The 22,022-nt window shown below is 57.5% G+C and overlaps 3 protein-coding genes across 3 annotated transcripts; all 3 read right to left on the reverse strand.

Annotated features, from left to right (window-relative positions):
* Positions 1–617: 617 nt before the first annotated feature.
* LOC130256657 (platelet glycoprotein Ib alpha chain-like) lies at positions 618–6,143 on the reverse strand. The gene is made up of 2 exons (XM_056498472.1): positions 5,294–6,143; positions 618–3,808 (listed from the first exon to the last, which is right to left on the reverse strand). The coding sequence occupies exon 2, from the start codon at positions 3,802–3,804 to the stop codon at positions 1,171–1,173; it is 2,634 nt and encodes an 877-aa protein (XP_056354447.1). The 5' UTR covers positions 3,805–3,808; positions 5,294–6,143; the 3' UTR covers positions 618–1,170.
* A 947-nt stretch (positions 6,144–7,090) lies between these two features.
* Positions 7,091–9,951, reverse strand: LOC130256659 (carboxypeptidase N subunit 2-like). The gene is made up of 2 exons (XM_056498474.1): positions 9,781–9,951; positions 7,091–8,917 (listed from the first exon to the last, which is right to left on the reverse strand). Exons 1-2 carry the CDS (start codon positions 9,790–9,792, stop codon positions 7,289–7,291), a joined length of 1,641 nt encoding a protein of 546 aa, XP_056354449.1. The 5' UTR covers positions 9,793–9,951; the 3' UTR covers positions 7,091–7,288.
* Positions 9,952–10,935: 984 nt separating this feature from the next.
* LOC130256658 (leucine-rich repeat-containing protein 15-like) lies at positions 10,936–16,545 on the reverse strand. Its single transcript, XM_056498473.1, has 3 exons — positions 16,349–16,545; positions 15,595–15,639; positions 10,936–14,064 (listed from the first exon to the last, which is right to left on the reverse strand). The coding sequence occupies exon 3, from the start codon at positions 14,058–14,060 to the stop codon at positions 12,336–12,338; it is 1,725 nt and encodes a 574-aa protein (XP_056354448.1). The 5' UTR covers positions 14,061–14,064; positions 15,595–15,639; positions 16,349–16,545; the 3' UTR covers positions 10,936–12,335.
* Positions 16,546–22,022: the final 5,477 nt, after the last annotated feature.

Genomic DNA, 22,022 nt, shown 5'->3' on the forward strand with positions numbered 1-22,022 from the left:
ATGGATCAGACACCAGCAGCAATGGCTAGAAGTTAAAGACAGACACCTACAACCTTGTAGAAACTGTGATCAAATTTGGGAGCAGCTTACCTTGCACAGGGCAAAATCAACACTGAACCTAGAGTAAAAAAAAAGGTACCTAGAGACCCAAATCAAGGGAGCAATCCTGTGTTCATCAGCTCAAATTCTCCTGGAATAAATCTTCCCAGGAAAGGTTTCAACACTTTCTGTGACGGCAGAAACCACAGAGGAACAGTCACTTTTGTTTAAGTTTGGCACTTCCCCGGGCCTGGCAAGAACCCAGGACTGCAGAGGTGAAGGCTCTTCCTCCCAAGTTTCCCGACAGACCTGCTCCCATCCTGCAGCCAGGGCTCAGCCCCAGGTGAGGCTATGATAAAAAAGCACACGGCCAGCCATGCTGAAACATCACTCTTTCAGAGGGGCTGGCAAGGCAGCATCACAAAGGGGTTTTGGGGGTCATGAGATCTCAGAGTGGGAAGAAAAGCTTACCTATTGTCTCACAGTGCCACTGCCTGTGGAGGGTCAGCCCTGGTCCGACCCCAGCACTGACTGGGACCCCACACTCCAGCATGCAACAGGAATCCCCCACAGCAGCGTGCCAAGAAAACCCCCAGCATGAAAACAGTCTTCTCACCAGCCCATCACACCTGCAGGGGAGCCTTTAATGTCAGGGAGGAGAAGAGGGAGAGGGACAGTGGAGGAGGTCTGTGTACGATGGTGGTGCAGGCACCGACACATCCTGTAACGTGGCACAGGGAAGACAGGGCGCAGGGCAGGAAGCCTTGTGATTATCTTTCCTCAAGGACTGCAAGCACCTTCCAGTGATGGGAGGAGATTCGGGCAGGGGCTCCCGACCCTGCGAGCGAAGAGCGGCCGTGTCCCGGGCGCGGCGGGTCCCGGCCGGCGGCTGCGGGGCTGCGGCGTGTCGGCGGCAGGTGACACTGCCTGTGTCGGGATGCCATCTAGTGTCCCTCGGCAGAAGGGCCGTCAGGGCGCGTGGGCTGGCAGGCTCCCAGCATCGCCGGGAGCCATCCCAAAACAGCCTGGCTGCTGGGACCCCTTCCCTGGATCCGCCTGCGTGCCGGGACCCCCATCCCAGGGCCAGCGCGGCTGCAGATCCCAAAGGAGATCGGACAAGGGCAGCCAAGCTCAAGGTGGTGCCACGGCTGGCTCAAGGGTGACCGGAGCAGCCAGGGTCTGAAGGCTCAGCAGCCTCACGGGTGGCCCGGGGTGGTGGCGGGTGTCCTGGTGAAGGAGGAGAGCCACCACCCCTCCCAGCAGTGTGCAGACTGCCTGCAGTGCCAGCACGGCCAGCCCCAGGGCCAGGGACAGCTGGCACTGCCACGGGCTGGTCCGCAGGGACGAGCCCCAGGCACGATGAGCGGGGGCGGCTGGCCAGGGGCTCGGGCTGGCTGATGGGGCGGGGATGGGAGGTGCTGGGAGCGGGACGGTGCCTGCCGGGGCAGCAGCGTGCTGGGGGGCGGTGGGGGTGGGCTGGGCACCAGCTGGGGACAAGCCCCATTCCCTGCCGGGTGCAGGAGCGTGGTGCGATGGTGAACGCGAGGCCAGCGGGGCTGTGCCCAGAGCAGCAGCGCTGGGGAATGGCTGCAGAGCCACGGAGGGAGCAGAGACAGCAGGGGCTGTGGCTGTCCCCTGGGGGGTGGTGGCTGGCCTCTCCCTGGGCACTGAGAGGGCAGGAGTCTCTTGCCTGCTGGTGGCTGCCACTGGCCTTGTTGGCACCAGCGTGGTGGCAGAAGCTAGAGTGGGTGGCACACGTTCTGGGTGGGTGGCCCCAGGAGATTTTAGCCTTACTATGGCTGAAGTTGAAACAGCTGATGATGGGGTGGTGATGGAAGCCTTGGGCATCTCAGCTGATGATGGTGGTGTGGCAGGGGAGGCCTTTGGCAGCACAGTTGGTGATGAGGTGGTAATGGAGGTCTCTGACAGCACAGCTGGTGATGAGGTGCTGATGAAGGCTTTTGGCAGCACAGTTGGTGATGGTGTAGTGATGAAGGACCTGGGCACAGTGGTTGTTGATGGTGTAGTGATGAAGGACCTGGGCACAGTGGTTGTTGATGGTGTGGTGATGAAGGACCTGGGCACAGTGCTTGTTGACAGTGTGGTGATGGAGGTCTTGGGCCTATTGGCTGTTGATGGGCTGACACTGAAGGCCTTCTGCAGCACAGCTGGGGGTGGGATGGTGACAAAGTCTTTAGATGGCTTGGTTGGTGACAGGGTGGTGAAGGCAGCCTCCACTGGCATGGTTGGCAACACAGCAGAGGTGATCACAGGTGAAGGAGTGGTTGGCAGTGTCCTGATGGGAAGGGATGCCAATGACAGCAAGGTTGGTGCTGCTGTGGACACGACTCCACGTGACAGGAATGTTGATGTCCTTTTTGATGGTGTGGAGTTAAATGGCAGAGTTCCTGGGCAAATCAGGTGTTCATCCCTCAGCAATGTTACTGCTTGCCCTGCCATATGGGGTGGGCTCTTGCAGGAGACTTGGCTGGACAATTTGACCTTCTCCCTATTGCCCAGGATCCAGCGGTGCAGGTAGCAGAGGTTGCAGTCACATCTCCATGGGTTACCACTAAGAAACACTGAGCTGAGCTTCTTCAGAGGGTCTAGGAGCCCTTGAGGAACACTCTCCAGCTGATTCTTTCGAAGGTTGAGGGTTTTCAGATTTGGGAGAGAAGCAAAGACCTCTTCATCCAGAGCAGAGAGTTGATTTGTGTCCAGCTGGAGGTCCAAGAGCTTGCTGAGCCCAGTGAAGACTCCACTTGGCAAGGCTGATAGGTGGTTGTGGGACAAGATGAGTTTGCCAAGGGATGTGAGGTTGACAAAGATGCCATCTGGAAGGGTGGCCAAACTGTTCCTGCCCAGATCCAGCTCCCGCAAGTTGGGCATGGTGTCAAAAAGACAGCAGGGCAGCTCCACAATATGGTTTGAGCCCAGAGTCAGCAACTTCAGTTTGTTTAAACCAAAAAAGCCCTGAGGTGGGAGAACACTGATGAGGTTGTTGTCCAAGAGGAGCTTCTCCAGGTGAGGCAGGTTCCTCAGAAGCATAGGTGGCAGTGCCCTGAGCCTGTTGCTCTGGAGGCTGAGCTCCTGCAGCTCCAGCTGACTGTCTAGCAGTCCCTCTGGCAGGTCCTGCAACTCATTCTCATACAGCCTGAGGACTTGCAGCTGGGTCAGTTTGCTAAAGGCATTCACAGGAAGAATTGTGATCCTGTTTCTAGACAGATCCAAAAAAGTTAGATTGACAAGAGAATCAAAGATGCCTTCTGGAAGAGAAGGAATTGCATTGATTTGCAGGGAGAGCTCTCCCAAACTTTCCAGCCCATCAAACAGGCCTTTGGGGATGGATCTGAGCTGGCTGTCTCTCAACTCCAGCCTCTGTAAACTTGGGAGGTTTTGGAAAGTGCCCACAGATAGTTTTTCTAATGAGGCACCAGAGATGTCCAAGTCCCTCAACTTGTCCAAATTATCAAAGGCTCCAGGTTCAACAGTCTTGATCTTGTTGCCAATGAACAAAATCTTGATCAGGTTGGGCATATACCTGAAGGCACCTTTCCTTATAGCAGTGATGCTGGTTTGCACAAAGATCATCTCAGAAACAAAGGGCTTTGCAATCTTTGGGATCTCTTTGACATCATTTTTTGTCCCTCTGTAGACCTCCTGGTAGTCTTTGGGCATTTCATATGGATCTTCACCCAGGATTTGACCTTGGCATTTATAGGGATTGAAGGAGAGGAAGAAAAGGAAAATGAAATGCTGGTACATTGTCCTGGGAAAAAAAAAAAAAAAAAAAGTTTCAAAAATCAGTTATGAAGAACAAGAAATCTCTGTCCATAGCTCATGAACTGTGGTATCACACTGTTGCCCAGGTCTCAGGACACTTCTATTCACATGCCATGACTCATTTCATGAGAAAGAGAGACAAGGAAACATATCCTGCATTTACACAAGTTCACTGCTGTTGGTACCAAGGGATGGAGAGGGAAAGCAAGCCAGCTCATGGCTTGCAGTGGGAGATGCTGCAGGAGGGACAAGGGCTGGACAGTCTGTTCTCTGGCCCTTCCTCTCACAGGTTTGAACTGGGTGAAGAAGGCAAAGTGCTGCTGCCCATTAGTGCTGCCCCAGTGGGTCCAGTTAGTCAGCAGGGCAGCAGCCCATTCATGCAACAACAGAAGCAGTCAGCCCTGCACTTGCTAATGAGGGATCAGCAAGGCTCCCAGGAGCCAGCCAAGACCAGAGGACCTTGTGTGCTTAGAATTTCCGCACTGTGATGGGTAGACTTGTTATTTCATAGCTGCTTCTCTCAGTTCAGGGGGCTGATTTAAAACACGGTTTCTAAGCATCTCTTTTTCAGGATTCTTGCTAATTGCACCATATTTTGGCCTTGGTTATGCAGCTCTGACAGACAGAAATAGTTAACCTGTGAATAGCAACCCAGCTTTACAGCAAGGCTCATTAAAACCTTGGAATGTCCACAGATGAACTCTTTAACACCTAACATTTGGGGTCTGACCTTGCAGGTGGGAAGTGAAATCACTGATGCACACCTACTAGTAGCCCACTTCTTCCATGGAAGCATTTGGAAACACTCAGTTAATATATTAACTGGGGTTTAAGTGCCAGGAACACCTTACTGGGACCATATTTCCAACTTTTAATTCACAGCCCTGGGTGGGAGCAGGGAAAAGAGGTACAGGTTTCTTCTTGGGTCACCATCAAAGCTGGCAAAAAAAACTTACTCTGGGAGGGTATATCTGCTAGGAACAGTTATTTTTTTAAAGAATGTTAGGACATCAGCAAATACAGGAGACTGAAAGCCACTGGGTTTCAATAGAAATGGATGGGAGGTGACATTGGTTGTGTAGGCTGCCCCCCAGGGCTCCCAGGGCAGAAGCCACTGCTGATCCCTGCCCATCCTGTCCCCAGGGAGACCCAGGTGGAGGAGCTGGAGCTGTGGCTGTAGAAGTGCCTGCCTTATTTTTGCTGCAGGGGCAGTGCAGGGATTGAAATGTGGAAATGTCTGAGTGTGTGGGGATGAAAATAGACAGTTTTGAACCACAAAGCCCTTTTAAAACCCTCACTGTGGTCCTGTGCTTGTCCCCCACCCCAGCCAGGCAGAATCTTGGAGAGATGGTCCCAGGTCATAGCACTGAAGCCTCCCCTGTTGCTTGCTGCAAGGAAATGACCAACAGCCTTCCCCACTGCCCCTCCCAGCACATTTTGAAGAGCAGAAAAAGCATTTTGCATCACTTACTTGGCTGAGCACTTGCAAACGAGTTCAGCCCCCGGAGTGAGCCATGCGAGGAGCCAGGACACCGGATGGGGGTCTCATCACCTGGCCAGCTCTTTATCCACATCCCAGCACAGGGCTCGGTTTCACGTGAGGTCAGGACACAGGTCTGTGTGGGGAGATAAGGGCCGGCAAAGGAGCTGTGCCCCAGGGCAGGAGGCCACGGCAGAAACCCCTCGGACAGGACACAGTCACGTACTCCCCTTGCCTTATCTGCTGGCACCACTTGGCTCGTCACATCCAGGGAAAGCTGAAGATCTCCAGGCCAGCCTGTGTGCAGGCAATGGTCTCTGTGGTCCCATATCTCCACCAGGATAACTCACCAGGTTCACAAACACCACCCCCACTGACACAACAGACAGCTGTTTCATTCCTCAGCATTTGCCGTATGCAGCTAACAGTGCAGTTCTGAAGCCATTTTTAAATGCTGATAAACAGTGAAACATCTGTGGCTGGACAGATGCAACAACACCTGGGCTCTGTGCTCAGCCCCACAGCTCCACACCTTGCTGGCCCTAGTCTTGTGTGCTGCACCCCAGTGCAAGCCAAAGACCCTCCCACGGTGGCACCCAGAGCCCCTGGCTAGTGCAGGGCATCCTGTGGGATGCTCATTTTGCATCAAACTGACAGGATATCCATCGCTTCCCTATTGGCAAATGCACTGATTGCATTTAAATTTCTTCCATTTTCACCTGCTCCTGTACAAGCTCAGCTTCTGCTTGCTGGGTTTCATTGCACTTTTCCTGGCAAATTAAAAAACAAGCTACTGCACATTTTCAGCAGCTTTACCCCTTTCCAACGTCAACGCCGCACGGATCCGTGTCCCCCGTGTCCCCCGTGTCCCCCGTGTCCCCAGGGGCGCTGCCCCGGCTCTGCCGGGCCCGCGGAGCCCAGTCCCGATGACCACGAGATGGTGCCGCAGCACCGCAGCTCGGCGTGCACGGACACGACAGACACAGGGACACTCGGGGACACTCAGGGACAGCCAGGGACACGGACAGACACACACGGACCCGCGCTGACATGTGCTGACACCCCCCTGTGTGCGCCTCCCAGGGGAGCTCATGCCTTACCTGTCACCCACTGTGGGCAGCGCTGCTGGGGCTTCATGCCTCGTCTGCACAGGTCACAGAATCAGAATCCCAGGACGGAAGAAGTTGGAAAGGACCAGTGGAAGTTATCTAGCCCAACCTCCCCACTGAAGTAGGGTTCCCAGGGTACCCACAGCTCTGTTCAGATGGGTTTTGAGCATATTTGGAGAAGGAGACTACAACCTCACTGGGCAACATGTTCCACTCACTCTTCTTCCTCTTGTTTATGTGAAACTTGCCACGTTCAGTTTTCAGGCTGCAGGGCTGCAGACCAAGCCCTGACAGGGTGGGGGGAACCTGCCTGTGCACACCTGGGCTGGAGCTCACCCTGCAGCCAGGCAACTCATGCCCCTTGCTGGGCAATCAGCAGCAATCACCCAAGCCTCCCTTGGCAACACAAATGCGTGTCCTGAGGTTTTGCCAGGCTGCAGCTGGGCCTCTCTTCCCTCCAAGGGAAGGTGGCTGCAGCAGGCAGACATGAGCACACCCGTGAACATGACAGAGTGGCACCTACTCACCACCAGGCACCCACCTGTGCCACACCATGCACAGCTCCTGACAAGATCGCAGTGTACCACATCGACCTTCACTGCCTCTCCCAGACACACAGACAGTGCTGGGGGCAACAGAATGATTCCTCTCTCTGCCATGGGAACTAGTAGCACAGAAATAATAGATAAATTTTAATTATATTTGAAATACACAGAAAACACATAGCTGAGAGGATAAATACCGCCAGGCCAGCTGCTGCGGAGAGCTCGGAGACAGCTGGTGACCATGGCAGCGGTAGCAGAGCGAGGAGGAGAGCTGTTTGTTTCCCAGGCTGGTTCAGAGGTTGCCAGAGCAGAAGCAGATGCCTGCCCAAGCTCTAGGGCACCGTGGGGACAGCTGGTGACATGGTGTCGTTGCCGCTCTGTGCTGTGACGAGGACACTGACCCGCAGGGTGCCGCAGCGGGAGCGCAGCACCCAGGCGCCCCGGTACCCGGCCGGCCCCGAGCCCCGCTGCTGCCCCGGGGCAGGCAGGCGGAGGCTGAGCCGCTGGCACGACGTGGCATTGCAGGCCACGCTCACGGCGCCCTCGGGGCTGGTGTAGGTGCACTGCCCCGGAGCATCTGTGTCCCAGCCTTTCTCTGGGGGCACACCGTGCGCTCCCGGGCACTGCAGCTGCCCGCGGGACACATCCAGCAGGGGTTGGCCCTGGAGAGCAGCTGGACCGGCACAGAAGGCTTGGCCGTGGATGAGGGGCTCGGCAAAGCTCTGGAGCCAGTTCAGGAGGTAGGAGAGGCGGCAGTCACAGAGCCAGGGGTTGTCAGACAGCCCCACACGCACCAGCTCCTCGTTGTCATCGAAGAGCCCCGGGGGCAGGCGGGGCAGGCGGTTGTGGTCCAGCAGCAGGGCGGTGAGGAGGGGCAGCTCGGCCAGCAGCCCCGCCGGCAGGCTGGACAGGTTGTTGTGGCTCAGCTGCAGCTCTGTCAGCCCTGCCAGCCCCTGGAAAACCCCAGCGGGCAGGTGACCCATGGCATTGTGTGAGAGCGCCAGGGTTTCCAGCACTGACAGGTTAGCGAAGAGCTCCTGCGGCAGCGTCTCCAGCTGGTTGCGAGCCAGCGAGAGGTGGAGGAGGACAGGGGTGCCAGCGAACAGGATGGCAGGCACGGTGGCCAGGCTGTTGCCCTCCAGGCTGAGGACAGTGAGGTTGAGGAGGCCTGTGAAGATGTCGGGGGCCAGGCTGGCCAGGGAGTTGTGCTGCAGCTGCAGCCGCCGCAGCCCGCCCAGCCCGGAGAAGATGCCGGAGGGCAGCTCCTCCAGCCGGTTGCCATCCAGGTGCAGCTCAGTTAGCTGGCCAAGTGCCCTGAAAGCACCAGAAGGCACCTGTGCCAGCAGGTTGTCACTGAGCTTGAGGACACGAAGGGCGACAAGTGGGGCCAGCAGCCCATCGGGCAGCTCAGCCAGAGCATTCTGTGAGAGGTCCAGAGCCTGGAGCCGCCGCAGCGGGCGGAAAATGCCGGGGGGCAGTGCCTCGATCCTGTTCCCCGACAAGCTCAGGTCCTGCAGGCTGCAAGAGCCGGTGAAGAGCCCTGGCTGCAGGGTGCGGATGGCGTTGGTATTGAGGGAGAGCTTGCTGAGGCTGGTCAGCCCTGCCAGCACCCCAAGGCTGATGGCTAGCAAGGGGCTGCCTGACACCTCCAGCTCGGTCAGGCTGGGCAGCCCCTGAAAGGCACCAGCCTCCAGCTCCTGGATGTTGTTATTGATGAAGACCAGCTTGGTGAGGGTGGTGCTGGGACTCAAGTTCCCTCTGTGGATGCTGCTCAGGGCTGTCTCCACGAAGAATAGGTGGGTGGCACTTCCTGGCAGGCCCTCCGGGATCTCCCGCATTCTTTCACTTGAGCAGAAGACTTTTGAGGTGTCATAGCACTGGCAGGTAGGGGGGCAGGATGGGGACAGTGCCCCCACCAGCAGGGACCCCAGCCCCAGCAACACGTAGATCACCAGCCTGCACTGGAGAAGGAACCAAGCCTCACCCCATGCACCCACAGACAGGCACTGCTGGGGATGGGGGTTCTGCAGCCAGAAATGCAGCAGGATCAATCTCTGAGACACCACCAGCACAGGCAGCTGCCCTGGCCATGGGGCATCCCTCCAGCCCTGCTGCCAGCACCTCCCCAGCACACCCACTGCTGGAACAGGGAGCACTTCCCTCCCCAGTGTCTCCCCAGGGTTTTTGCTCTGTGCCCCAGCCCACCCTGTGACAAGTGGGGTGATGCCACCCTCACCAAAGATGGCAAGCAACCACATTCTGCTGCTGAGGTGGGACCTGTGTGGGTCCATGGAAGTCTTGGGGGAGCCTGTACCCTCATCAGATGTCTCCACAGGCACAAAGCTAGGTTCTAGGGCAGGAGAATATGTGAAATACAGGGCTGTGCTGCACACACTGGGTGATGGGGACAACCCTGCAGGGCTGCTCTGAGCTTACTGGCAATAGGAGTGGCCTCCACCACTCATATTTCTAGTTGCCTCTCACAAGGAATCAGAGGAGCACCCAACTTGCTGAGGAATATTCAGCCTGATCAAATGTCTATTCCCAGCCCGCAGAAGCACTTTTTGGGGCGGTGGCCTCCAGACCTCTGCCAGTCCCTCCCTAGTTGGGATACTTGTGGTGGGGGATACTGCCCACCCCACAACAATGCCCCCCTACAGACTCCCCACATCAGTGGAGCTCTCCTGGACTCACACCGGCACTTGAGAGCAGCGCTGGGCTTGGCATTTCCTTTCCTCCATCTCGCTTGTGTTCACCAGAGCCAGCAGCGGCTCCCACCCGTCCCAGGCCCCCAAACTACCCAAGCAGTGTGGGCACCACTTACCAAGTGTGGCATCACGGGATGGTGGCCAGACCCGGCAGGTTTGCGGGAGTGCCGCTTGCCGAGATGGGGCAGTGTTTTCTGGGCGGATGGGAAGGCAGCCGAAGGCAGGGACAAGCTGTTCCTGCTGGGGCGGAGCTGCCCCTCGCTGCTTATCGGCAACAACAACCCGTGTCCTTGGAGCACTCTGAAAAATAACCCGGCCTCGGAGGAACTGAGGTGAGGCCAGAGGCAGCTGCCTGTGAGCATCCTGGCAAGGAAGTGGGCTTCTGGTTCTGCAGGGATGGTGGCAGGCTGCTGCTGTGGTGGCTCCAGTCCCACACCAAGGTCAGCATATTGCTTCCAGAAGCCCCCTAAGAGAACCCCAGGACTTTATTAAATCTCACTGGGAAATGGTGCTCAAAATATCTCTGCTATAAGAGAAGAAACCAGGTGCAGCACAGCAAGGCAGATGAAGGTTGAACATGATGTTAGAGGTTTTTTCCAACCTTATGATTCAATGGGAAGGGGACCACTGTGGGATCACCATGCTGGTCACCAGGGGTTTTGCATCCCAGCCAGCAGTGGGATGGCGAGGGACCCATGAATCAGCTGAACTCCTAAGGAGTTTCAACCTGCCCAGAGGAGCAGAACACACTACCATAAAAGCTGCATTGCAAGGGCCTGAGTTGGCACAGGCTGGGCTGGCAGCAGCCATGGAGGCACCCCCAGGGGCAAGAGGAGCCTGTACTCACTGTACTTCACTGTACTCAGTCAGTCTAATGAAGCAGATGGTGACACATGGAAAAACACAACTCACAAAATCCAGTGGCTGCCAGCTCTGAAGGAAGCCAAGCAAGCTCCCCACCACACCAGCAGTGGACTGTGCAGGAGACAGTCAGCATCTCCATCGAGCAGCTCGCTGAGGTCTCACTCTCCAAAAGCCCACCCACTGCTGTTGTATGGCTTAGCTCTCCTGGGTCCATCATCCCAGGCTGGAGTCCAGGGACCAGCAAGGGCTCTGCAAACACAGCCCACTAATCCTCTCCCAGCCTCACCAACCCATTTCCTCAACACTGTAAAAATCTCTGAGCAGTGGAAATCAAGTGCAGCCCCTGTCCCTGCTGGGCCATACCCCTGCTGCTCACCACAAAGGATTGAATAAACAGCTCTTGGCACTTGGAGTGGACAATGGCACTTTAATGAAAAGGTCACACATCAGCACCCAACAGCCCCGTGACAGTCCTGTGTCTCCTGTTACCATGCAGGACTCGGCCCAGAGGAGTGACCCATCACGTGCACCAGCCTGGAGCTGCTTGTGCCAGCACTGGCTACTGAGGTGCTGTGAGCAGCCAGCACTACAGGGTAGACACCAAACACACACCTTGTCCCACAGCAGCAGTCCTCAGGCAGCCTGGTGCCACTGCAGCACACAGGGAGGTGAGCTGACCCCCCCATGGTCACACTGCAGCTGGAGAAGGAGCTGGATACAGGTGCTGGGGGGGATGGCATGACACCCATCTGCAAACTGCAGAGCAGCCAGCACTCGCTGACCCCTGCACTCTGTGCTGCCAGCATCCCCCCAGGCAAGGGCTGCCACCAGGCAGGGGCACCAGGCACACACAGGAAGGCACTCAAGGGAATAAGAAAAGGATGAAGAAGCTTTGTCAAGCAGTGCAGTACCAGGGTTCTCACTAGCTGGTGGAGGGTGCTGAGGAAATGAGTGCCCCACTTCTCTACCCTCACAGTGGGGCCAGTGCAAGTCCCTGGCACTCTGTGGGGCTTAGGCAGGGGCACAGCACCAGCAGGGTCAGCAGCAGCATGCAGAGAGGGCTGGGGGGCTGCTCCTGCCCATCCCCAGTGCCAGCACACTGTCCCATGGCTCTGCTAGCTGGAGAAGGGAAGCAGGCAGATGCAGGGAGCAGCAGACGGTGCTGGCTGTGCTCTGGCCTGCCCTGCCTGCAGGCAGGGAGGGCAACTGGGACGCAGCTGAGACACTTGGGGTGTGCCAGCCTGGCACAACCCAGCCCTGCAGGGAGCCCTGCCCAGGCACTGGTGAGTGATGGAGCAGCTGAGGACATGCAGCTCTCCCGGGGCGAAGGTGCTCGCTCGGCTCCTGGCCCAGCCCACACTGCCTGCCCAGGCAGGGGCAGGGGGGAGGCACGTGGGGCAGGAGGTGGGGAAGGTGGTGAGGGCAGCAGCACTGCAGGGAACGATGCAAGGTGAAGGATGGGGAATTCCTCTTATTTGGGGTAAAGCACCATCATGGCCAGGCCGTGGCTCCTGGCTCGAGGGTCCCTTTCTGCATCCCACACCTCAGCTGCTGGACAGGGCAGAGAAGGAGCACAGAGGCTGCACTGGGGGCAGGAAGGGCTGGGGATAGTGGGGAGCCATGGGAGGTGACTCGGTGGGGAGGCTCTGCTGCAGAGCAGGGGCAGGGCAAAGCAGAGCAGGACAGTGGTACACACAGCACATACAGTGATGTTGTCCCATCCCAGTCAGCAAGGGCAGCTGATGCAGAGCCACTGTCATGTCCTTTGACCCCACAAGAACCTCTGCCCTCAGGGTCTGCCAGATACTCAGGCTTCATTTGGAGCCTTCATCCTCATGAGCTCAACATGGCTCTTCTTCCTACAGCCATAGACCACCAGTGCCACCAGAGCAGCCAGCAGGGCCGCACACACCAGCACGATGACTGCTATCACCACCCCACTCTGCAGGCGTGTCAGCCCCCACTGCCCCCTCTCCTCCTCCTCCTTCTTCTCCTCCTCCTGTGGGGAGGCTGGCAGCCCCGTGGAGGGCTCCTTCCAGGCATCTTCTGGTGATGCTGCCTCAGAGGTGTCAGCAGGGAGCAGGGTGCTGGGATGGGAAGCAGCAGTGGGGGGCTGGGGGTTGAGGAATTGGTCCTTCGGCAGCCCGGCGATGGGGACGCCCTGCAGGGCGGGAGGCTGGGCACACAGCGGGGGTATCTCACCCACCTTGTGAGGGTTCTTCTCCAGCCAGCCCTGCAGGGGCAGGATGCCCTTGTCACAGCGCCAGGAGTTGTTGTGCAGCCTCACCTCTCGCAGGACCGTCAGCGGGGAGAAGATGCCGGCAGGCAGGTACTCCAGGGCGTTGGAGTGCAGCTGCAGGTGCTGCAGCCCAGGGGTGGATCCAAACAGGCCCCGTGGCAGCGCCTGCAGCTGGTTGTGGTGCAGAGAGATGTTCTGCAGCTTGGGCAGCCCCTCCAGCGCCCGGGCATCCAGGCGGCGCAGGGCGTTGAAGTGCAGCGACAGCTCCAGCAGCTCCCCCAAGCCCTGGAACGCCCCCGGTGCCACCGACCGCAGCCGGTTCTTGCTGAGAACCAGGAGCTGCAGCTGGGTGAGGTTGCTGAAGACGGCAGTGGGGAGGGTGGAAAGCTCGTTGTCGTAAAGCCAGAGCTCCTGCAGGTTGGGCATGGGCCCAAAGGCGCCGGGGGAGATGTCCCGCAGGCGGTTGGCGTGCAGGGTGATCTTGGCGAGAGCGTGCAGGGGCAAGAAGACGCCGCTCGGCAGAGTGGTGAGGAGGTTGTTGGAAAGGTAGAGCTTCTGCAGGTTGGTGTTGTGCACAAAGAGCTCCGGGGACAGCGTCTCCAGCTGGTTCTGGTGCAGCCCCAGCTCCTGCAGCTCCGGCAGCCCATCAAAGGCGCCCGCCGGGATGTGCCGGAGCCGGTTCTCGTAGAGCCGCAGCACCTGCAGCCGCGCCAGCCGCTCGAAGGCCCGGGGCGGCAGGCGGTCGATGTTGTTCCTGGCCAGGTTGAGCTTGGTGAGGCTGGTCAGCTGGTCAAACACCCCCTCCTGCAGCTCCTTCAGGTCGTTCCCGTGCAGCTGCAGCTCCTTGAGGTTGCTCAGATGGGCGAAGTGGGAAGGCTCAACCTGGAGGATCTGGTTGCTGGAGAGGAGCAGAGACTCCAGCTTGTCCAGAGGCTCGAAGACCTGCACAGGGAGCTCCTGCAGCCTGTTGCTGGCCAGGCTGAGGTAGCGCAGGTCGGGCAGGTTCTGGAAGGCCGCGGGGCTGATGCGTGACAGGGCGTTCTTCTCCACGCGCAGCCCGATCAGCAGGGAGGCGTTGCCGAAGGCGGCGGCGCCCAGCTCGGCGATGCGCGTGTTGATGATCTGCAGGGTCATGGCGTTGGCAGGGATGGGGCTGGGGACCGCGGTGATGTTGGCGCCAGAGCACTCCACCTGGGCGCTGCGGACGCACTTGCACTGCTCTGGGCACTGGCTACTGGCCAGCTGGATGCCCACAAGCAGCAGCAGCCACCGCTGCCAGCCTCCCTGCTCCATTGGCCTGCAGAAAAAACATAGGAAGGGGGTTCAACCCCTGCGATTTCCCAGAGCCACTGTCAGGGATGGGTGCTGCTTTCCCCCTGGAAAAAGCCACTGAGGCTGTGGCCATCCTGCTCCCGGCATGGCAATGAGGCAGAGAAGGATAGGCAAGGAAGGCTTGGGGCAGGCAAGGTTTGGCTCAGCCTAGGCAGGAGCTCAGAACAAGACAGAGCTGGAGGCCACAGTGCCTGGCTGCCACACCACAGCTATTAGTGGCATCCCTGGCGTCCCAGCTCTCTTGGCTCCTCTGGCAGCCTGGAGTGTGGTTTCCTCTTTTACAGAGTGTGGCGAGCTGCTACCAGCAGCACTGGCCCCCCAGCACCACCAAAGAGCCCAGACCTTCACCAGAGTTGGCTCACAGCACCTGCAGTGGGTCCCAGCATTGCCCCAGCACCCCAAGCACTCTCCTGGCTCTGAGCTCCTGTTGGAAAGCCAAGAGCAGAGCCTAGGGATGCTTTAGCATCCTCAGGAGCCTGGGTCAACAGGACCCTTGCCCACTCTCCAGCACGGGCTGGGCACAGGCTGGCCCTGTGCTCCCCCCATCCCCAGCAGGAGTCTCAGCCTGGCCTATTTTTGCCATGAGTGGGGTGTCTGGTGTGGGCACGTGTATACAGGCTGGTTCCAGCAGTGGTGCCCAGCAAAGTTCTCCATTACCCCATGAGCACAGATACACAGACACCCTCTCCTCCCTCCCTCAAATAAAGAAGCAGCCTTGTGCCAGGCTGGCATGGAGCAGGCCCCCATTAACAGCTTCATGTGGCACAAGTGACAGAGAAAACCAGCAACTCCTCCTGCTCTGAGCACAGCTCAGCCAGACAGGAGAGTCAGGCAGCACAGGGCTGCCAGTGGCCCAGCTGGCACCCAGGCTGCTGGGGCACAGCCCTGCCCTCCTCCCTGCCCAGCCCCCAGGGAACACTCTTGAGCTCAGGCAGGGAGGGAGGAACCCTCCATAAGCCAGCATAGTTTATGTTTCACATGTGGAAACAATCTGCATCCAAGAACAGCTTTGTTTATAGCAAGACATTTATAAACTTCCCCAAAAGCTCGGCACATCAAAAGCCCTGCTCATGTCACTCCCTGCTAAGGCAGCAGTGAGAGCACCCACACTGGAGCAACCTTCAGGAAAGGCAGCTGGAAACTATTGATCTCTCTTTTTCTTCTAGGGACAAAAGTCTTACAGACAAAGAGGCTGAACATTCTCTGCTGCTCAGCCCCTCAGCATCCCACTGCTCCCCCCAAAATATTACTTTGCCCCCCTTAATTTTCTCTGTTGATCATTGTCCCGGATACATTGCCTATGAAACTCTTTCAGCTCCCACAGCATCTAAGTGGTCTCACTTTTTCAGAGAACCCTTGCAAGATAAACATCTCCATCAAATAAAAAGGTGCTGAACATGCAGATCCCACCACTCCACCACCAACCCTCAGAGCTGCCCTGGGAGTCCCTGGAATCTGTGTCCACTCACAGGGGCAGCAGGAGAAGGAGACTTACCCGAGTGTCCTGCAGCCACGAGCACCGAGCGAGCACAGCTCCGTGCTGGCGAGAGAGCAGAGTGTGGTTCATTCTTCCCCTCCCAGTATATAACCCGTCCAAATCAATGAATCAGCACAGGGGCAGTGGCGGGGTTAGGGAAAGCACTGGAGCAGAGTGCTTCCAACTCCCATTTCCTCAGCAGAGCACGCATCTCAAGGATGGAATTTTGGGTTTCCCCCTCCTGAACCCCAGTTCTCTTGTAAGGAGACAAGCAGAGGGCCCTGTGAACAGACCCCTGGCACACTGACCCTGCCCAAGTCACAGCTCTCATTGCCCCCACAGCCACAGATGCCAACGGGCCACAAACCCACGAGCACCTGGGGGCACCACAACCAGCACCACCAGGAAGGGAGCACCGTGCCAAGTCAGCAGCTGTGTGGGTGCCAGCCAAGGGCCAGGCTGCTTCAGAGAGCTCCCAGTAAGCCAGAGCATTGCCCACGAGCCATGAGGAACACCTTGGCACTGAGGAACCCCCGCTGCAGGCATCCCTGCAACCCCAAAGCAGCACAACAGCTGTCTCCCAGTGGCTGCCCCTGCTCTGCCCCCTCAGCAGCTCTGGCACACAGGTGATGGAGCCTGGTACCCAGGGGTGTTTGGAAAGCATCCATTGACTTGTTCAGGGGCACCTGCTGCCACCCCTCCCCTGCCCCCTCCAGTGCTCTGGGGTGCCTTGGGTCCCATCACCCAGCCCAGGTCTCCCCACCTCGCCCACCTCCTCCGGGCAGTCCCAGTCCAGGAGCTACCGGGAACGGATATTCCAGAGGAAGCAGCTGAGGAGAGTCAGCGTGTGTGGCCCCTTTGGGCTTCCTGGAGAGCCACTGCAGTCCCTGGCTAAGCACAGGGCAGCTGGGACTTCCCTGACTGCCCCTAATCCCGTCCCAGCCACAGCCTCTGCTCGGGTTCCGGGTGGCACTGACGAGGGCTCAGGATGGGAGCAGCGTGGGGCTGCTGCTGCAGAAGGGGGAGGAAATGTGTCATGCTGTGAGGGGTGGGAGTGTGCAGGGCAGTGGAAGGGACAGCTGCTCTCTTCAGAGAAGGGACCAGAGCAGGACAAACAGCAAACTGCAGAGACGGAGAGCAGAGTTCCCAGAGAGTCTCAAAGGAGGGAGACAGGGATCGTGGGAACATGGTAGGGAGTGGGACCTCAGCTGAGGCCACAGCCGTCACAGCGTCAGATCTCATGTGAGGCCCGTCTGCCACAGGACATGCTGGATGGCCACGGACCCCTCTCTGGCTGGAAAGTGAGTGCAGAACCTGAAACTACCCCTGGCCATGCTTCTGGGGCAACATCCAGGCATTTGGGCACAGAGGATGGGCATTTTGAAAACACCACCCACCAAGTGTCCTAGTTCACTCTAGTGACACAGCAGTTTCCCAGAACCACTGGAGCTGGAGGTCAGGCACTGGGCATGGGAGCTGCCTGCTCCCTGCAGCCCTGGCACAAGAGCAGGGCTCTCACAGCCTTTTCACAGCCTTATCGTGGCTCTGTCTGCCCACTGCCAGTGCTGCTGGGCTTCTGCCCACTCTGACTCATCCAGAAGCTCACAGCTTTTCAGCCAGGCAACACAGAAACTAAACCTCAGCACTTCTGATAAAGCACTGCCCCAGCCCAGCTCATCAGAGGAATGCTGGACTCGCCTCTTGCCAAGCAGTGCTGCCCCAGGCCAGGCAGACAGGGATGCCATGGTGGGTACCTCAAACACCCTGGCCCAACAGGAGGCTCATCAGATTATTGTCCCTACCACAATGCAAAGTTTCAGAGCAGTCCAGGTAACAGCCCTGACAAAAACTCATCTGCCTCTGCCCAGGCCTCAGGAAACTGCCTCTGGCTTCTGGCCGGAAAAGATGATTATTTTCAAGACATTGCTAAAAATAAAGCAGAACTGAATAACAAATGGCACCCGCCCCTGAACCACTTCCGCAGCCACTCCCGGAGGTGAGCACATGGGAGGCTGCCCCAGGCCACTCACAAGGGAGAGAAACAGAGGATGTGGGAGCTTGGGACTGCAGCATGTACCCACCCCACAGACCTGGAGGGGAGAGGCAGCTCCTGAGATGGCAAATGGATATGGCTGAGGGTGAGAAGAGCATTTTGCAGGGAGAGGCTGCTCCACACAGCCAGGAACTCAAAAGGCACTGGATGGAGTGGAGTGGGTCTCATGCTGCAGGAAAGCCCCAGGTTCAGCAGTGCCTGGTGGACCTTTCCCACCTCCAGCTGCATCAGCCAGAGGCTGAAGTCTCCCTGACCAAGCCCTGGCCAGTGTGGAATCACTATTGAATCCCTGCACCTTCAAGGGGACAGTGGAGCCCCAGAGGAGCAGCGTCACTTGTTGCTGGAGCTGTCTGCCTTGCTACAGGATAGCAGCACAGTCCCGTGTCTGTCTGTCCATGCTGGCACACCTCCAGCACATCCCCACGGCCAGGGTGGCGGATGCAGCAAAGCTGAGTGCCTCTGAATCACCAAGGGACTCGAGACTGCTTGGAAAAATCCATGTAATCGCTAAAATTAGCAGCTTGTGGGCTTGGCTGGGAGAGCACATTGTTCATCTGCCAAGCAGCTGAGCATGCTCACCCACGCCATGCAGCTGAGCTCCCCCCTCAGCCCCTGCTCTCTGCACACCTCCAGCTCCTGCCTGAGCTGGCACCTGGGCAGGATGGGACCTGCCCATGGCCTGCTGCTCCCCACAGTGCAGTGCTGGGACCCCCAGTTACTCTGCCCTGCTGCAAAGTGCCCACCCTGCTATGAAAACCCCCTCCCCTGGTGAGCACAGAGACCAGCTGGTCCCAGGCACCAGGCCAAGCACTGCTGAAGCAGAGGAGGAGGGTGGAGGGCTGGGCTAGGGGCCACAGAGGGAGTCCTCCCCGTGTTCCAGCACAGGGAAACACCTCTGGGCCTGAGCCCTGCAGCAGGACCCACAGGTTCTAGCCATAGCTGAGGGGTGAAGGAAGAGGAATTAGTCCCTCAAGGACTGGTGCTGGGGGCACCTCCACCCTTAGAGAAGCACCAGCAGCCCCTGCCTCAGCACAACCCACCCTAATCCTTTGAGGAGCCCAAATGAGAGAACTCCTCCACAGGGCCAGTGATCCAGCCATAGTGACATTTTCCCTCCCAGTTTGTGGAATGCAGGGCCAGGGCCTCACTGCTCATGGCTAGATGATGCTGTCATCTGCCCCAAGGGATGGGGACATGCCCTGCCTTCCCTGGGAAAGTGCTTCTGCAAAGTGGGAGCTGAGGGAGGGAGCAGCACAGCTTTGGTCCATCGAGGATGGTTAGCAGGGATGGCCACCAGGCTAACCTCCATCCAAGCCCCAGCACCAGGCCACCACAGCCCTCCTGGAGCTCAAGGAATGGCATTCAGGGTCTCAGGCTCTGGTGGGGTTCAGCCCAGCAGCAGAACTGTCTCCTCCAGGCTCAGCCCTGGCTGAGAGCAGCAGCAGCAGGGCTTGGCCCGGGCTCAGGGCAGTGCTAGGCTGGAAGGAATGTGGGGCCACAGCCAAGTCCTGCAGAGATAATCCGGAGCGGAAAGAGCTCGTCCGATGCGCGCTCTGAACGGGAGAAGGAGCAGCTGGAGCAGGAGGTGATGGCATGGAGCTCCTACACTGAGAAATGTTTCCTGGATCAGCTTCATCTCTGTAAAGCTACCTCTGGCAGTGCCCCAGGGACCTCTTCCCAACACACCAAGGGGGAAGGGGCCTCATTTCTTCCCAGGACAAGCCAGCAGAGGAGGGAACAGCAAACTGCAGAGCTGCTGCCAGCCTTCGCTGGCTCTCTGCCCTGAGCTTTTTCCATGCAGAAAGGCACAGCTGGAAGCCTGGCATGTCAGTCCTACAGCAGCAATTGCACAAGGGCTGAGCCCAGTGGTGGATAGGTCTGGGTGCTGCTGGAACAGAAGCTCCCAGCCTGTAGTGAAGTGGGACTCATCCCCCTTGGCCCAAGTAAGAGACTATACCAGGGCTTATCCACCCACGAGCACCCCCAGGTGAGTATAAACCCAGATTTTGGCTACAAAAATGGAGGCATAACACCTCCCTAGTTTGCCACTCCCCAGCTGGGACAAAGCAGGAGCTCCAGGTGTTCTGCTCACCATGAGTCTGTAAACACTCATGGCCCCAGCCTCATCTGGTGGGAATGTGCCTTGGGCTGCATCTCCTCCCTGCTCTTCTGACATCCCTAGGAAATGCTCCATATCAGGGCTGCCAAATCAGCAGCCCCAGGCAAGCCATGCTGGTTGGAGGCCTAGAGGAGACACAGCCAATGCTCCATAATGTCAGGCAGAGGCTCCCAGGGCTCCTGTCCCACAGCCAGCAGCTGCACGCACTCCTGAACCATGCAGCACTGCTGGGGGCACATCTGCCATCACCCATCTTCTCTTTGACATCAGAACATGGAAAATCTGCTGTGCATTGGAGGACTGAATTACAATTCACAGGCAGCTGCCCAAGCTCACTGCCCTCTTCAAGCAATAACAAGGGCCCTCCTGCAGTTCCTGATCTCACAGGGCAGAGGTGGAGGGATGGAAAGGACCAGGATACCAGGGACAAAAGGAAAGGATGTGTGTGCTGGTGGCTTGGAAGTGCTTGCTGCAGTGGCTGTGAACAGGCAGACCTGTCAGTGTTTGTGGCAGCAGCTCATTCAATTCCCCCCCAGCACCCTGTGCTTTGGGGACTCTCTGGATTCAAATCCCAACAAGCAAAGGAGAATGGCATTTGTACTGACATCAAGCTGGAAACACAATGAATACTCCCTTGGCTTGGCACAGGGTAGGTCACAGCTCCCACTGCTCCAGGATTTCTTAAACAGAGAGAACAGGAGCAACTACTACAGCAACAAGCATTTGAAGGGAGGGAGAGAGCTGCACCTAGTGGTGTGATACCCAAAAACTCCCAGCCAGGATGTGGTCCTGGAAGCAGGTCCTTGACTTGGAGGTCCGGATAACACGCAGGGCTGTAAACTAGAACTCTGCACTCCAATCAGGAGCCCAGAGAGTGGAACCAACCCTTCAGCCACTGTATGCAGGTGTGCTTTGCATTCACCTGTTCCCCAATATCAGGGACCCGCTGGATCAGGGATACATCCAGGTTCTTCCGGCCCACCATGTTCTCACCCAGCCTGGTGGCAAAGGCTGAGCAGTAGATAATGTGAGTGTGGACTGCAGGGATGAAGAAAATCCTTGCACACAAATAAATGGTGCTTTGATGCAGCAGCAAGGCAGGGCTGCCCAGAGAGGGTCTGGGGACCAGCCTGTTGCCTTCCTGCATGCCACAGCTGCATCATGCTGACCTGGACAACTATCACTTCTCCAGGAAAAACAGAAATGGGGCATATGTAAGGATATCCTTAGATTTATCGGGCCAGGGAGTTTTTCAGGAAGGGCTGAGCTTCACTGGGCAAGAAACAATGAATCAGAGACAGATCAAAACAGTACACCTCAGAGGAAAAGTTAGTAAACCACCCCAGGCACTCATTGCTCCAGCCTTTTGTTGTCTGATGACTTCACTTCCCCCGTCTGGCTCAAGCGTGGGGAAAGCCCGATGACAGCATGTGAAGTGGAATCATCCTGGGAAGAGGAATCATCCTCGTCTCAGCACTTGACTGTACAGAGCCCTGTGCCAGAGCTGGAGCTCAGTGACTGCACTGGGAGCCAAGGAGCAGCGTGGGGGCCCAGCTGGCTGCTCTGCAGGGCTGGGGCAGCCAGAGCAGGGCTCAGAAAGGTGGCAGTGGTGCTGCCCTGCTGCCCGCGGGTTGGACAGCGAGGTGTCAGACACATACCATGAGCAAACAGGTGCTTTTCCTTAGAAATCAGACACTGTGCATCCAACTGCCCGAGCACACTTCCTTCACTGAGGTAACAGCCACCAGCATGGTTTGTAGAGCCGTTTCCTCCCCAGTCCTGACTATAGTGATCTCCTGCTGCGAGCACTGCCTGCGTGGCACCGTGTGACAGCGCTGGAGCTGGTACAGCACTAAGTGGTCATTACAGAACCTAAATTTGTAACAGCTCTCTGTTCTTAAACACTACATGCAAACACCCAGAACCACCACTGAGAAAGCTCACTGTTGGTTTTGTGCTTCTCTCAAATATATTGCAATAAATATTCTGGAGCATCTGTTTATGATTCCAGGCACAGTTTGCTTTGCTCCACTTGCAGTGATTTGCATTTCTGAAATGGCTCTAACTCCCATTTAGCCAGGTTTGCTAAATTTTGTTAAACCTCACCGGCAAGACAATGATCATTTAACACTATAGAAGCACATTCTCTCTTTTCACAGCCTGGAAGAAGAGTTTAGGCCCAGTAGCAGAGCACCCTGAAATAGAGCAGTCACAATTTATCCTCACTACCTAGAGTAACACACAGCAGGGAACCAACCATAAACCTGCAGGAAA

Source organism: Oenanthe melanoleuca, chromosome 9, assembly GCF_029582105.1.
Source record: "Oenanthe melanoleuca isolate GR-GAL-2019-014 chromosome 9, OMel1.0, whole genome shotgun sequence".
Taxonomy (NCBI): domain Eukaryota; kingdom Metazoa; phylum Chordata; class Aves; order Passeriformes; family Muscicapidae; genus Oenanthe; species Oenanthe melanoleuca.